Here is a 15085-nt window from a genome sequence, read left to right on the forward strand (position 1 = left end):
GATATCTTCTTGATTTAATGATAACATGCTTGCACTGCAGGAGATGATACTTTTGCCTTGTCAGCTCGAGCTTGCTCCTCTTGTTTCCGCTTGACAGTTTGTGCTTCTTTTGCAGCAAGTTCGTGATCAACTGAACCTAGAAAACCTCTTCGTCCATCTCTTTGTGCCATCAGAAAAGCACGGTCTTCTTCAATAGTAGTCAGATCCAGTGCTTTCGCGTGTGTTATGTCAAACAGTTTGTCAAGATCGGCACTGAACTTTTCTTCTTCATCTGTGTATCTGTTCTCCTTAAAGCCGCCTTCTGGAGTCCTTTCCATTGCAGAAATAAATTTTTCAGTCTTTCACTTGCATGTATTTCTGTGCATGTTATAATCCTGGCTCTCTCCCAGAATGGAATACACAATTTGATAGCTTCTTTGCAATTTTCTTTGATGGTTACCTTCTCAATCTTGTGTAGATGGAAGAACACGCTAAGGACTTCCATAGCAGAAGGAAGCTTTCTCCCAGACAGTTCCTTGGAAGTGGGATCAATCAACCAAACATAATTGTCTTTTCTGGTTTTGGGCTTTGCACCACCGATAGGCCTACTACTAGTATTACTGTTACTAGCCATCTGAAAAACATAGAAAGAAAAACGTTCACAACTTCATCAGTACACTACGATCAGTACTCATCATTTAAGGACCCCTTAGTGCATGAAAGTTAACCTTCTGTCAGTCTATAAACTCCTCCTGCCTCTTCTTTTTTATAGAAGTAGCATATTCAATTTAGAACTGCAACTTGTTCGCTATGCTTGCTATCTTGCAAGTTCTTGGCTTCGCTTTCAAATTCTAGCCATCGAAGAAATTACGCAATACTCATTGATTTGGGTGTAAAAAGAATTTGCTTGAAGAGAAAAATTCTGCACTGGGGAATTTTTATTTCGAATCGGCAGTACCAAAAAAAAGATTTCGAATCATTAGGGAATCGTATCAAATCGAAATACTGAAATAAGCACCCTTAACCCGATTTGCAACCTCATGTGGCACCTCTAAATATTAACCAATTTTTCTGAAATTTAGCTTGTTACCTTCTTTTAGCCTATGTAAAAAAATTGTAGGGTGGTCGGAATGTTTCAAATAAAAAAAAAATTTTCCATACATTTCGGGACCACCCTAAATTGTGTGGGTATGACAGGTATTTTGTTCTTATACCTACTAAAGCCCTGATTCGTCGTCGTTGTGTGAGCGTCTGGGGCCGAGGGTCTATCCTTTTACCACCCCAGATTCACGATGTTCCCGGACTACACTGGAAGGCTACTAGAGAACAGCCAGTCTTTGGTTTCATCATCCATGACACGCAGACCTTCCACTCCGTTAAGGTGGCTTGAAGATGGAGCAGTCATTGATGATGTGGTCTGCGGTCTGTTCCTTGGCACCACATTCACAGGAAGAGGAAGAGGCCATTCCCCATTGGTGCATGGTTGAGCGGAAAAGCCCGACGCCCGTACGGAGACGGTTGAGGCGCACCCATGCCTGTCTTGGTAGTGTTAGACCGATGGGGTGTGTGTCGGCGTCGGGTTTGAACGAATAGAGTCTAGTGGCGGTTGACTTCCATTCAGAACTCCATTTATGGTCCGCCCAAGCAGCCGCAGAGATGTCCTGTACATTAGGGTGCACACAATGCCGTCATGTCAATCGATTTTTATGTAGATTGGTGAAAATGTTCTATTTGATGGGAAAACAGCTTCTGTGAAGTTTGGTGATGGTCGGACTACGTTTATGTGGGCAACCGATGACATGGAATTTAGGTCGATATCGCCATGACACCGTGTTGAATTTAGGGTTGCTATTTGCAATAAGTGAAAAAAAGTCTCGACTTGACAGTAGCTCCAGTGAGGACGATGAGTCGTTAGCCTCATATATACCAGACTCTAAGCCAGTGGTTCCCAACCTTTTTTGTTGCGTTCCTCCCTTTGCCTATTTTGGAACTATTCATTCCTCCCCATATTACTAAAAACAAAAAAGGGAGTCCTAAATTTTAGAAATCCTAGAATTTTAACTAAAATGGTTTCTCTACAATTCCCCCAGATTGTAATAGACACCATTATGTTAGGGTTCTAAGACTCATTCCGATCGGAAGTAAAAACGGGATCAGGGACCGCACAGCCGGCGGTCTATAAAAATTACCGGATAAGCCAGTTTTTGGTTTGGCTTATCAAAACCATCGTGTCGACCATCCTCATTCTGCGCAAGCGGAACCCAAGGTATGTGAAGGTTTTTTAGTGGCGTGTTGGCCAGTGGCGTAGCCAGAAATGTTTTTTTGGGGGGGGCCAAATATTTGATGGATCGAAGAGAACGACAAAGTGTTTGAGTAAAGACATCGCTATCTCATGTGCAGTGGCGTATCCTGGTGGGTTGAGCAAGGGAAGCAATAAAACTGGTGGGGGGTTAGAGCGTGCCGAAGGCACGCGTATTCTAGGGGGGTCAGGGGGCATGCTCCCCCGGAAATTTTTTGAAAAATTACACTAAAATAATGGATTATAGCGCTTTCTGGAAACACTTTTAGGGTAATATTTGTATGAAATTTATTAGCAAATAAACAGCTATTAACTTATTAAATGTAGCTCTTGCACACGAACGGGCAAAAACTGAAATTCCTCCCCTGAACTCATGAAATTCCTCCCTAGGGAGGAATTCCTCCCCGGTTGGGAACCACTGCTCTAAGCCAAATAAAAGATTTCATAAAAGAGTGGTGAAGTCTGGAACAGAAGCCTTCATTCCTCATGATATACTTACTTTCCCGAGACTGGTGTCATAGCTACACGACTGAAAATGACACCTGCACAGCAAGCCGCCTTTAGTGAGGCATTTGTAAAGGAAGCTGGGGGTGATGCTTCAAAAGTCTCTACATCATATTTACAATCGGCTAAGGTCAGATGTGTAGTGAACAAAAAAGTAGCTGGTGAAATTAAGAAATCCTGGATCCCACCGACCTTTGCCTCTATTCACTGGGATGGGAAGAGCTTACCCACTCTTCAAAACAAATACGAAAAAGAAGAGATATTGGCCATCGCCATTGGCAAGTTCCCTGATGAACTAAAGTTACTGGGAACACCTGCTTATCAATCTGGTATGGAAAAGCGAGCTGACGGAATCATATCAAGACTGACCTTAGAGTTACTCCAAGAATGGCAATGCTCTGAAAAAGTTGTGAGTATGGTATTTGACACAACCTCATCAAACACTGGACACTTGACTGCTATCCAAAATCAGGCACGTCTTGAACGTGCACTATTCTGGGCAGGTTGTTCTCATCATGTCGGTGAGTTGATAGTGGGACATGTATTTGAGGACTTGAAGATAGATGTCAGCAAGTCACCAGAAGTAACTTTATTTACCAGGATTCGTAAAAACTGGAATTATATTTCACATGACATCAATCAACCACTCAACTACTTTGACATTTCCAAGCTCCCAAAAGAAGCACACGAGTATGTTTTGAAATGGAAAGATAAACTGATTTGTTTATCAGAGCAGAAAGCCAAGTTCTTGAGGGATGACTATAAAGAGATGATAAATTTGTGTGTGTCATACTTAACTCCAGCCACACAGGTAAAATTCTGTGTCCTCGAGCTGTGCATAAGACCAGGTGGATGGCCAAGTTGATTTATGCATTAAAACTTGTTCTACTGGAGGATCAAATTGCAGCTCTGCCGAAGGGAACTGTCATGACAACTTCTCAGGCCACCAAGATTAGAGATTTTGTGAACGTTGTCTCACTTGTGTACTGTACCTGGTGGTTTAGATGCAGTGTAGCCAGTAGCCACTGATGCACCTTTGAATAGCTTACAGTTATATATAGACATTCTGAAGTACAAAGCCATCAACAGCATCATATCAGACAGTGCTGCACGATGTCTCAAACGACATTTGTGGTACTTGTCCAGTGAATTTGTTCCTACATCTTCATTCAGTTCTAAAGTGAGCAATGCAGATAAGCGTCAAATAGCTGACAGACTTCTCAATTTAAAACCGGCAGAACCACTTGCTGCTCCAACTAGACGTTTCGGCACCAGGTACGGAAAACCTGCATTTCCGGACTCCATTAAGCTAGACTCCAAACTTTCAGATTTTGTTGATGTGGACTCATGGGTTTTTTTCTCATCTTTAAGAATTAAAGATGAATTCCTTGTTTTACCGGTCAAAGATCGGGAGTTGTGCAAGGCCTATCAAGAAGCTAAATGCAATGTTAGAGCTATAAATGTTACCAATGATATTGCTGAGAGAGGCGTGAAACTCAGTACTGATTTTTTAAATAGTGCAAGAATTGAAGAAAATTACCAAAACACACTCCAAGTAGTGGAGAATGCGAGAAAAATGACACTTAATTTGTGAGAGAAAAAAAAGAACTCTTCAAACAATGAAAATGTATCATTGTGTATCAATTGTGTACTGTACCTTAATGTGTATTTTTCTTGTATCTATAATTATGTGTACCGTAAAACAGCACAACTTTGCCCAAAATTTGTGAGTTAAAGTTTGACCACAATATGGTCTTAATATTTTATTGGATTTGTCTAATGGATAATATTTAACAGTATTATTCATTAGACAAATCCTATAAAACATGAAGACCATATTGTAGTCACACTTTAACTCACAAATTTTGGGCAAAATTGTCCATCCGGGCAAAGTTGTGCTACTGTATTTTACGGTATCTATAAGAATGCTCAATACTAAGAGCAATATCAATACATTTCATTAGGAACACATAAAGTCTTCTTTGTAGATATAGATACATAATAGAGTGTATCAGAATGTGTATCTTAATTTTGGTAACTTGTCCAAAATGTTAGAAATAGTCAAAATAATTACATGAATGCATGTATTTTGTATGAGGTTATATACAGTAATTGTACAATTTTTGTTACTTTTTCGGAAATTATGGGATTTTTTGATAGTGGTGTTGCCCACATAGACATTCACCAATCTCACTGATATTTGGCCCAGCATAGTTACTCATCTAATTGAACAAACAGGGGAATCTACAAATGAATCGGGTAAAAAAATTCAAAAAAGTCGGCATTGTGTGCACCCTACTGTACATCAGCTTCGTTAATAAGAAGTTGAGCGGCTGGCACGAATGGGTGACTGGGTGTCTTGATTTCAGTCGACGGGGGTGCTCGTTTGGGAGAGCAGATATCTTGTGGTGGAGAAGGTGGTTAGGCCCGTCCAGAGCCCGTCGACCGAGAGACAGAGTGGCTTCTTTGCGACGAAGCTCAGCGGGTTGGATGCCAGCGAGAATCGGGAGATTGTCCAATGGTGTGGGACGCAGGCATCCGGTCACTGTGCGCAGGGCGCTGTTTATGGCAGTGTCGATGTTATGGCAGTGAGCACTGCGGCACCAAACAGGTGCACAGTACTCTGCTGAAGAGTAGACAAGGGCTAAGGCTGCCATACGCAAAGTGTCAGGCTGTCAGCCCTAGCCCCCCAGCTACAGCCTGCCAGGCGCTTGAGTAGCGCAGCGCGGGATGTGAGTTTCTTGCGCAGTGACACCAAATGGTGGCGGTATGTGAGCGATCTGTCCAGTGTCACCCCAAGATAATTTGATTAAAGCCCTGATTAAAATCAAGCCCTGATGAAATTTATCTAACCAAGTAAATTGTCTGAGTTGATCGACAATTTTTCTCTCAGAAACTTGATCACTACAATACGGAAAAAAAGGTTAAAAGAACAGGCGCCTTGGCAAAGCAGTAGCAGTAACTTTCAAGTTTGATTGTTGCTTGCGTGAAAGAAGAGGTTCGTTATTTTTACAAGGGTTGTTACGAATGTTACGTCACGTGCATTTATTGCAACCTAACTCTAGCCTTATCTTTTCTACTAAATTAACTGAAACATGAATATAGCCTATTGCGCAGTGCTGTCGATGGTCTGAGCCAAGTGGCAACTGGGCACTCGTTGGTAGGATTGTCTCACCAACGATGTAATCCTCCATCGTGTTAGGTTTCCCAACCTAGAAGCCACCATATTGCAACACCACCTCTGCTGGACATGACGTATCGGGTGGACCCAAATAGGCTTCCTCGAATAATGCTCTATGAGGAACTGGAAACCAGGAAGAGACCCTTTGGAACTTGGAAGACCAAAAATTCGATATAAAGATCAGCTTGAAGTATCCTAGAGCCAAGTTATCATTGATGTGGAATCGTTAGAACAACTTGTCAGTGACTGATCAACCTGAAGAAAGAAACCTAAGAATGACACGGAATTTTTCGAAAAAGAAAACTGGAAACAAAAGGCTCAGGACAAACAAAACATTAGAAAAGAAAAGTTACCCACTCTCCATCTACAAAATGATTTCTGTCCACGTCTTCCATCACAGACTGGGCTTGCAAAGTCACATCCGACAGCTTGAAGACAAAACCAATGCTCAGACACGAGCTTGAGTCGACGACGACTGACGATGGTTAATATGTGATAAATGTAAATCCGTTTACTGTAAAGGCGTCACAGGAAAAAAGTTGCTCAGTGACTTCATCATCAATTGGCCGATCGCTAGCAATTAAGACATTTTCTAGTTGATCGCAATCGATGAGAAGTTGGCCACCCCTGAGTACACAGTACTTTTTGATTATTTACATGTTGTAAAGTAAATTGTTAAGCAACCTGAGAATTGCTTAGATAGATGACACGGTTGATGACGTGGTTAACGGTTTGATGGTTAATTCATTCCTTTGGTTTAACTCCATTTTTAACTTCATTCCGTTGACATTTAAGAACGAGGACTACCACTTTGTACATTTGCTTCCTAGAGGGAAGGCACAAGTTACAGTCACGCTCAAAAGTTTAAAACCACTTTTACTTTTTCACTCTAGTTGCACTTAAACTTTCATTTCAATTTCTGTGCGTATAATTTTTATTGAGCCAAACTACTAATGGCAATGAGATATAGCATTTTAGAAAGTGTGGGCCAAATCTTCTAACATTACGGATTATGGGTTTCAAATTCTAACATGTGTGCCGGATCTTTTCTTTTGCTGCAACAATCTGAGTGAAAACAAGGTTTTGAAGCAAATGTCATGCCATAGAATATTATAGAGTGTTTCAGTAGCTGTTTTTTTATTGTTTCTGTTTATACTTACAGACGAATCATACCCAGATTGGGACCATGATAGCCAGGACAGTTACGTGAAGCCGAAGAAGCACAGCCGGGAGTCAAGCGCATCTGCGTCGTTCGAGTGCCAGATTTGCAACGCCACTTTTCCCCAGGTAGTTCAACACATTAAAACGTCTGTACACTATCCACTTCTTTACGCAAGCATTACAGCTTCAGTCTTCATTATCAAACTTGGCCTATTTTTTTGTCTCAAAGTTCTAGCGAGATGCATTTTCTGCACGACCTTGATCCATTACAATCATAAAACGTCTCTTTTTCGATTAAGTTCATATCACAACAAAGTAGTTATGTTTCCATAAAAATTTATAGGCTTTTTTAGTTTCTTGTCATATCTCCCTTTATTGCAAAAAGTCTGGACAGTAGTGCATAGAAAGAAGACTATCTCATTATGTAGTATTTTGATATACACGCAAACTATATTAAATTAATTGTGATACATACTATATTACATAAAAACAATGAAAACTATTAATACTACAAAAAGTGCTCAATGCTAAGCAAAAAGGCAAAGCAGAGCGAATTATATCAAATATAGTTATTACTATCTGAAGCCTTTACAAATTGTTTCACCTAACGGATCATCAGAAGGTCTTATTTGAATAAGACCTTCTGATGATCCGTTAGGTGAAACAATTTGTAAAGGCTTTAGCTAGTAATAACTATATTTGATTCACTATATTACATACTAATAATGATATATATTATATACCATATGAGTCTGTATTAAGTCAACTTTTTATTGAAAGCTTTTGACTTGCAGGTTCTTGCGTATCAGCTTCACCTCCTGTGCCACGACGAGAAACCGGCTTATAAATGTGACATTTGTGGCAAGACTGAGACCACGAACGGTCAAATGAAGGTATGAAGATTGATGTGTTGAATCTGTGCAACCTATGCGCAGTTGCGCACTGTTAATAGACAACCACGTGTATGTGTGAAAATAGGAAAAAAATCTAATCTCTTTTCTTTCGATCTCAAGTATGTCAATTTTGTTTCTCTTTAAATGTGAGTAGACGTATCAAAAGATAGTAGGCCAGTTGATTGACCTGGCTGTTGTTATGGTAATTTTTAAAAACATTTCACTCAGGGCCAGTTTTGATAATTTTTGAGAATTTATCCTGCAAGCAGTTTGGTAACCGCATCTATTGCGCACGCGAAATAGAGTAGTTGCTGGAGTGGAGTAGACTTAAGAAAAAGTTGACTTTCCCGTTTATGAATGTCAAACTGCGTTGTCAGCTGCAATAGTTTACACGTCATTTGTTTCAGAAACACATGGAGGAATTCCACTCCGCCAACAGCGATCAGAGTAAGACCGTCTGTTTGATTATTTATTTTCTTTTTTTATAGTTTTGGTTTGAAATCCGAACCTGGCACTTTATCTCGTCGTGTGCCAACTTGCTTAAAAACTCTCATCATTCTAGAAACCCCATTGTCGTCTGTGGCTGCACTTTTTCTCTGTATGCATTTCTCGAATGCCTCATTTCTCCAGCAAGGTATAATCGTCCGGTTCTAACCAATAATAGGTGAAACAGCCCTAAACATCTCTTGGAGATCTTTGCCAGCTGTGAATCCACAGTTGTTGATAAACTTTTGTGTCTTGGATTGGCCTGAAACTCTTTGCGGATTTTAATCCTATACCGAGTCATCAGCATTCTGCAGGACCTGCAAGATCTTGTAACGGCACGTTCGCTCTCGAACACTCATCAGACTTCTGCTGGAAATCTTGAAAAAAGTAACGTTACGAATGTTTTACGCAACTTGACGCTGCAGTAGTTTGAAGTATTTTTGTGAACAATTTTTTCCCTGCACTGATTTAAACTACATAGGCTACTGCAAGTTGAAGCATCTACCGGTAAACGAAACTTTCGAAATAATTCCTATGTTAGTAAAGGTGTTTTCCGGCCTTTATTATATTATAGAGCAGAAAAGCTTACTGAAACAAAGAAAATTTTTGAGAAAGGATTACTCCACCCAAACGTCAACCAAGCACAGCCATTGTCGAATGCTGGTGTCATGCTACGTTAAAAAAGTTGTCTTGTTTTATCGAAGGAAAGCGATTTAAGTGTTCTGGCTCTGATAGGGGTCGTTTGTAAAGTAATAACAAGAAGCTTCTTTTTCACGTGCCCTTTCTACTGTTTTATGCACATGTGTTATTATTTATTGTGTCTTTCGTTTGAATCTTTCCTCAGTTGTGAGGTAAAGTAAGTTTTAATGGATAGTCTAAAGATTGTAAATAATAAGCCTATTTCGCTTGGGACCGTCATAGTTGGTGGAATGTGTTGCCAGTCATTCAATTTTCTCTTGTATCAATGTTTTTTGTGCCGAATCATGCACCTTTTCAGTCATGCCCGCCCGCACGTCGCCTCATTATTGCCTTCCCTGTGAGAGGAGTTTTTCAACCGCGCACAACCTCAGCGTCCACATGAAGACCCACAATTCGCGGGATCTCTCTGTGACTGCAAAAGTCACGAAAGATAAATCTTCATCCACGTGCACCATCTGTGCGAAAGTCTTCAAGAACAAGAGCCACCTCCGCCGCCACATGTCCATCCACACAGGTTTGCTGTGTTGCTTTTCTAGTTGTTCGCTTCGTGCACTAGTCGCTCAATGACGCAACAGTTCATCGAACGACAATTAATCGAAAATGATTTTTATTTGACAATTTACTGAAACGAGGTTATTTTATCGATGCAAAACTTTCTTTTATCAAGAAGGAAATAGTTTATGTAGTTTTCTTTGTAGATTTTACACAAAATGCCGTTTCGATCAATGTTCTTACGAAACGAGTATGGAATAACCCATCAAGGCTCTGTCAGTCCGAGGATAAAGATTCAAAACCAAATCCTGTCATACTCAGATGCTGTAACAACATAATAGGTAGCCTATACTCTAAATTATTTATTGTTCTTCAGATGAATTGTCGTAGCTCCTGGTCACGTAAAGAACAAAGCAATACGAATAACTTGATTTGTCCTTCATCACGAAACATTATTACTGTCTATGTTTTTGCAACAATGTACATCGAAGTGTTGTTAACGCAAAAGCGTGCAATTTTACAAATCCACTTTTTCAATGTTTATAATTTGCAATTACTTAATGTTCGAAAACTAGACCGGAGAGACCTTTGGACTTGGCGTTTGTTTTGAAATTTTTCAATCACAACCAGGTTTTTGCCATTTGTGAAAATACCATTTCGTTTATTGCACTTCGCGCAATATCTGACTAGTGGCTTTATACTTTCTAGCTTCTATTATGGGAATATCACTTCCTTTATCTTCGGCTATTTATGAAACTACACTGCCCCACGTAACTGTGTTTTCATTGATTTCACACCATGATATGCCATGCAGTTGGTTACCAAAAATTTTTCCTCCCCAGCTAGCAAATCACTCCTTGTTAACATAAACGTCTGCACAGGTTGAATCAATGTAAAAAAGGATAGATTTGCTAGCTGAGTCGTGATATTTTTTGCCGTAATCATTGTGTCATCCAACATTTCCACAGTCTTAACTAATTGATCATCAAATCGATATTTCACGCCCAGGTGAGCGTAAGCATTGCTGCTCGACATGCGGCAAGCGGTTTCTGAAGACTGATCATTTGAAACGTCATGAACGCACGCACACAAACGAACGTCCGTTCGCCTGCGAAGATTGCGGTAAAACCTTTCGCGACAAGGATTACCTCAAAGTACGTAGAACTAACCTTTCATGGTAGAAAATGTATCAACCCTACATTCCAACTTGGTTTCATGCCAGTTGGCAAAATATATCCTTTTCACATTCATTCAATGTCGTGGACGTCAAATCAATGTAAAGGAATAGATTTTGCTAGTAGGGATGTAGTATATTTTATACAAGGCTTTTTAGAAACGGTTTTAAGCCATATTTTGTCCTTTAGCTATGTGTGCTCAAGGCATATTGACTGATTTGTGAACAGGAGCAAAATATCTGGGCTAGAACATAGTAATAAATTAGTCCTCAATTAAATATTCCATGTGCAATCAAATCAGTTTTCAAAATTTCTGCCTAATTTTGTGTGAATTTTGTCGACGTGGCGTAGCCAAGTCAGTAACGCCCTATCAGGTTCTAGAATGTTGGACTTGAAGCATTCTGTGTTTCCTAGTTTGCTTAGTACATTCCAAACATCGGTCACACTCTGTTGTAGCGCCACCAGGTGTCGCACTCTTCTGAACGTCCGTATTTTTGCGAGATTTGCGGCAAGCAATTCAAGGAGAAAAGTACTTTGTCGTCTCACCAGAAGAGCCATTCAGCAACTGCAAAGTCTTGCGAGATTTGTGGAAAATGTGAGTTTTCTTCATGACACCGAAAACCATTAACAAAGCAAAATTAATCACGTGATTTAGACAGGCTCGTTTCATCTGAGTGTCTTCATTGTCTGTGAGTTTGCAAACATTGTAATTTCGTCTTTGCAAACAATGGTTCAACTTCACACATTGGTCCCACCTATGATGTTCTAAAATCCGTCATTTTTACATTGATTCAAAGTCTGCAGACGTTGAATCAATGCAAAAATGAAGAATTCTGCTGTCTGGGATACCGTATACGAAATTAAACGTCATGGCATGATGTATTTTAACTGGAGGCTAAAACTATAGTCTAGTCTGACGTAAAATTAAACATACAGCATCACAACTGTATTTATTTTTACTTTAAATCCACCTCCATATATGTACGACTGTACGTGCAGTAGATGTGGAATATATGCTGAGTAGTGAGTACATTTGTTCTCCTTGCAGCGTTCAAGTCCTCCGAGAGGTTACGAACCCACACAATGAAACACACAGAAGAAAAGCCGCATGTCTGTGAAACGTGTGGAAGGAAATTTGCTTACGTAGGAAGGCTACGTAAGCATCTGCTAACGCACACAGGTAGGAAGATTGCTGCTCATGTACTGAGAATCGAGAAATGATAAGGTTAAATCTTGAGCTCAATAGCATGGAGCACAATTTGTCAACTGGGGTATCTTTTTCACTGGTGGTATGTTACTCTTGTCTAATGAGGTAAATTCAGAGAAGAGCAAGGTGACGATTATTGCGTACTTTAGACCCTGAAATAGTCGATTGAATAAGTTTCTCTTTTAAAGGTCGTACACGGATAGTCAAGAGTAAAAATAGTGAAAATCCATGAAAGATACGTTTTCTTCAGCTTTCTACATTATAAGATCTTAAAAAAAGCTGTGTTTTTTATAATCAGCTTTACAAGGTTTCCAACTCAGACCGCGTGATCGAAGTTAAATTCTTCATGAACATGTCTCATGACTGTGCATGAAGTTGACTTGGGCATTTTTTCAGTGTTCTAGCGTTATTAAAAAGCTAATTCTAAAACTCGAAACCATAGTTTTGTTGTGATAGTGTATTATTCTTTAGTATTTCTTTTAAAAATATTTTCTTATATGCTAGAAAAGAGCTGTATGACTAACCGAAAACGTTAGCTTATTGTTCTTGTTTTTATAATGTTAAATGTAGTGTTGTTGCTGGGTTAGGTCTGTTTACGGTTATTAAAAAGCGTTCGTTAAATGGCTCAAGAGAGGAAATTCTTTGATTTTTTCAGGAGAGCGACCATATCATTGCGAGACATGTGGAAAGCGATTCCGTGACAACCATTCTCTCCGGCTGCATAAAAAGATTCACACCGGCATCGGCCTTTTTCCTTGCCAGCACTGTGAGAAGCAGTTCACTAACCAGTACCACCTCACAAGGCACGAGCGAATGCACACAGGTAGCTCACTGGATTCCAACCGGTGTCTTTATCAAGTTGTAATAATCATGAGTTTGGTTTCTACATTTTAGGCTCTTTATTTATTTATTAGCTGCCTTAATATCACTTTTTGTTTTGTCCATTGCGATGGCACGCAGTGTACTGCGAATCGCAAATGTAACACAACATGTATCTACACTACAGCCTTGTGCATATTAATTGACTCAGGACAGTTTTTTCACATTTTTTGAAGATGTTGTTGTATCATTCAATTCTAAATCGATTTCTATGGTGTTGTTTAATAACGTTAGTTCATGGGCTTTAATAAGAGCATTTTAAAGAGATTACACATTATTGCATCAGCCGACTGACGCAATACAGTATACTGCATTACATCAGCCTCATTGATTCTCTTAGCATCCATCACACAGCTCTGTAAGGCAGTGGACATCACTGCTGTTCGAAGGCGGCTTCTGAAGGTGGGTCGTGCAGCCCACAGACCACTCAAAAACAACTTCTGACACAGAAAATGAAGACTAAACGATTGTTATTGGCAAAGAAGTATCGGCACTGGACAAAGCAAGACTGGCGGAAGTGATGTTTTCAGACGAAAGCCATTTTTGCGTTCAAGGACAGAGGAGTCAACATGTCCGCCGCTCCCCTGATGACAAACTCCGTGAATGTCACATCGACCAAACCGTGATGCACCCTGAAAAAAGTGTTCTGGGGTTGTTTCTGTTTTCATGGTGTGGGATCACTTCGTCCAACCGAAAGAATGATGAGATCTGCCCAATACATCGACGTGATAGGTGATAGACAAAAAAGCGATCCCAGACATTCGGAAGGCGTTTCCAGATGGTTCAGGGGTGTTTCGACAGGACCTAGCTTCTTGCCATATGTCGAAGATTGTGACCAATATTTTCAAATTAAACAAGATAAAAGTGTCGGACTGGCCTGAAAACTCACCAGATTAAAATCTTATCAAAAATATATGGTTAATCGTAAAGACTCGTCTCTGCAAAAAGGATTGTACAACCGAAACCAAGCTGGCTGAGGCCACAATTCAGGTCTGATACCACGACGAACAAATACAGAAAACCGTGAAAATTAATCGACTCCATGTCCAAGCGAGTTTCACAGGTGGTAGAGAGTATAGGCGGTCACAAATAAACGATTATTTTGATGAAATTGTTATTGTTTAAACTGTTTGAGTCAATTAATATGCACAAGGGTGTACAACTGTACAAGTAAATTAGTACAAAGTTGGGGTTATCGCAATAATTACAAAAAATTAAAAAAAAACTACCTGGTTAATTCAGTTTACTGGTAAATTAACGGTAAATAAAGATTTGTATGCAATAGATTAGCAGCATGATCGTTGCTTACTTCACAAGATAGACAGTAGCGTAGCCAGGAATTTTGAAAGGGGGGGGTTTTGACAACCCAGCGGCGGGGGGTCTGGGGGGTCTCCCCCAGAAAATTTTGAAAAATTACTTTGAACTTGGTGCATTCTGAGAGCATTTTCAACAAAAATGTGGGTATGAATATTCCTGTAAAATGGTGCTGTCCGATGGCATAGCAAAAGGATAAGATCATGTTTTTTTCGGCATTTTTCGGAAATAAAGCTAAGTCTCTGTCTTTTCTTGTTGCTAATTCCTGGCTGAGATGTTTGGTATTGGCAAAACTCGCTCTTTTAATGCAGTTTTGTTTAAAATTAGGCAATTTGTTTTAGACTGAAAGCATCATTCTCAATATCGTGACGTCACACGCGTGCCAAAGGGGGGGGGTTGTAACCCCCAAAACCCCCCCCTTGGCTACGCCACTGAAGATAGATATTAACGACCTGTTTTAGCTTGATACTGCGAGTTCGCTGTGGTAATAGCGAATTGCACTAGCTTTCGGAACACAGTTTCCTAGTCATGTGCTATGACGAATGGTGTTGAAGTCAGTGAGTCGTTCTTTAAGGTGGCTCTTTTGTTTGGTTTGAGGCTGCTGGCTGTTGATTTTCTGTGTTGTTAGGCGTTATTGCTGTGAGTGTGAAATTTTGTTAAATCAGTTGATTAAGCGATCAGTTAATCAACTAATTCAACACAATTTCACAGCAACAACACCTGAAAACACAGAAACTCGACAGCAGCCTCAAATATTTCAGTATGATTGTGATTGACAGAGCGATGGCTGAAACCAAACTTTGCCACCTTGTCAAA

General features: G+C 40.0%; 1 protein-coding gene across 1 annotated transcript in view; it reads left to right on the forward strand.

Moving 5' to 3' along the window:
- LOC145765416 (uncharacterized) overlaps positions 1–15085 on the forward strand; it is a 30282-nt gene that overhangs the window by 9006 nt on the left and 6191 nt on the right. Inside the window, exons 6-13 of the mRNA XM_082577240.1 lie at positions 7126–7250; positions 7919–8017; positions 8425–8464; positions 9501–9716; positions 10703–10848; positions 11326–11464; positions 11918–12049; positions 12732–12899. Of these exons, the coding sequence (XP_082433366.1) occupies positions 7126–7250; positions 7919–8017; positions 8425–8464; positions 9501–9716; positions 10703–10848; positions 11326–11464; positions 11918–12049; positions 12732–12899 (1065 nt within the window). The remainder of the gene's footprint in view (positions 1–7125; positions 7251–7918; positions 8018–8424; positions 8465–9500; positions 9717–10702; positions 10849–11325; positions 11465–11917; positions 12050–12731; positions 12900–15085) is intronic.

The sequence above is a fragment of the Aplidium turbinatum genome, chromosome 2, assembly GCF_918807975.1.
Source record: "Aplidium turbinatum chromosome 2, kaAplTurb1.1, whole genome shotgun sequence".
NCBI classification, from domain to species: domain Eukaryota; kingdom Metazoa; phylum Chordata; class Ascidiacea; order Aplousobranchia; family Polyclinidae; genus Aplidium; species Aplidium turbinatum.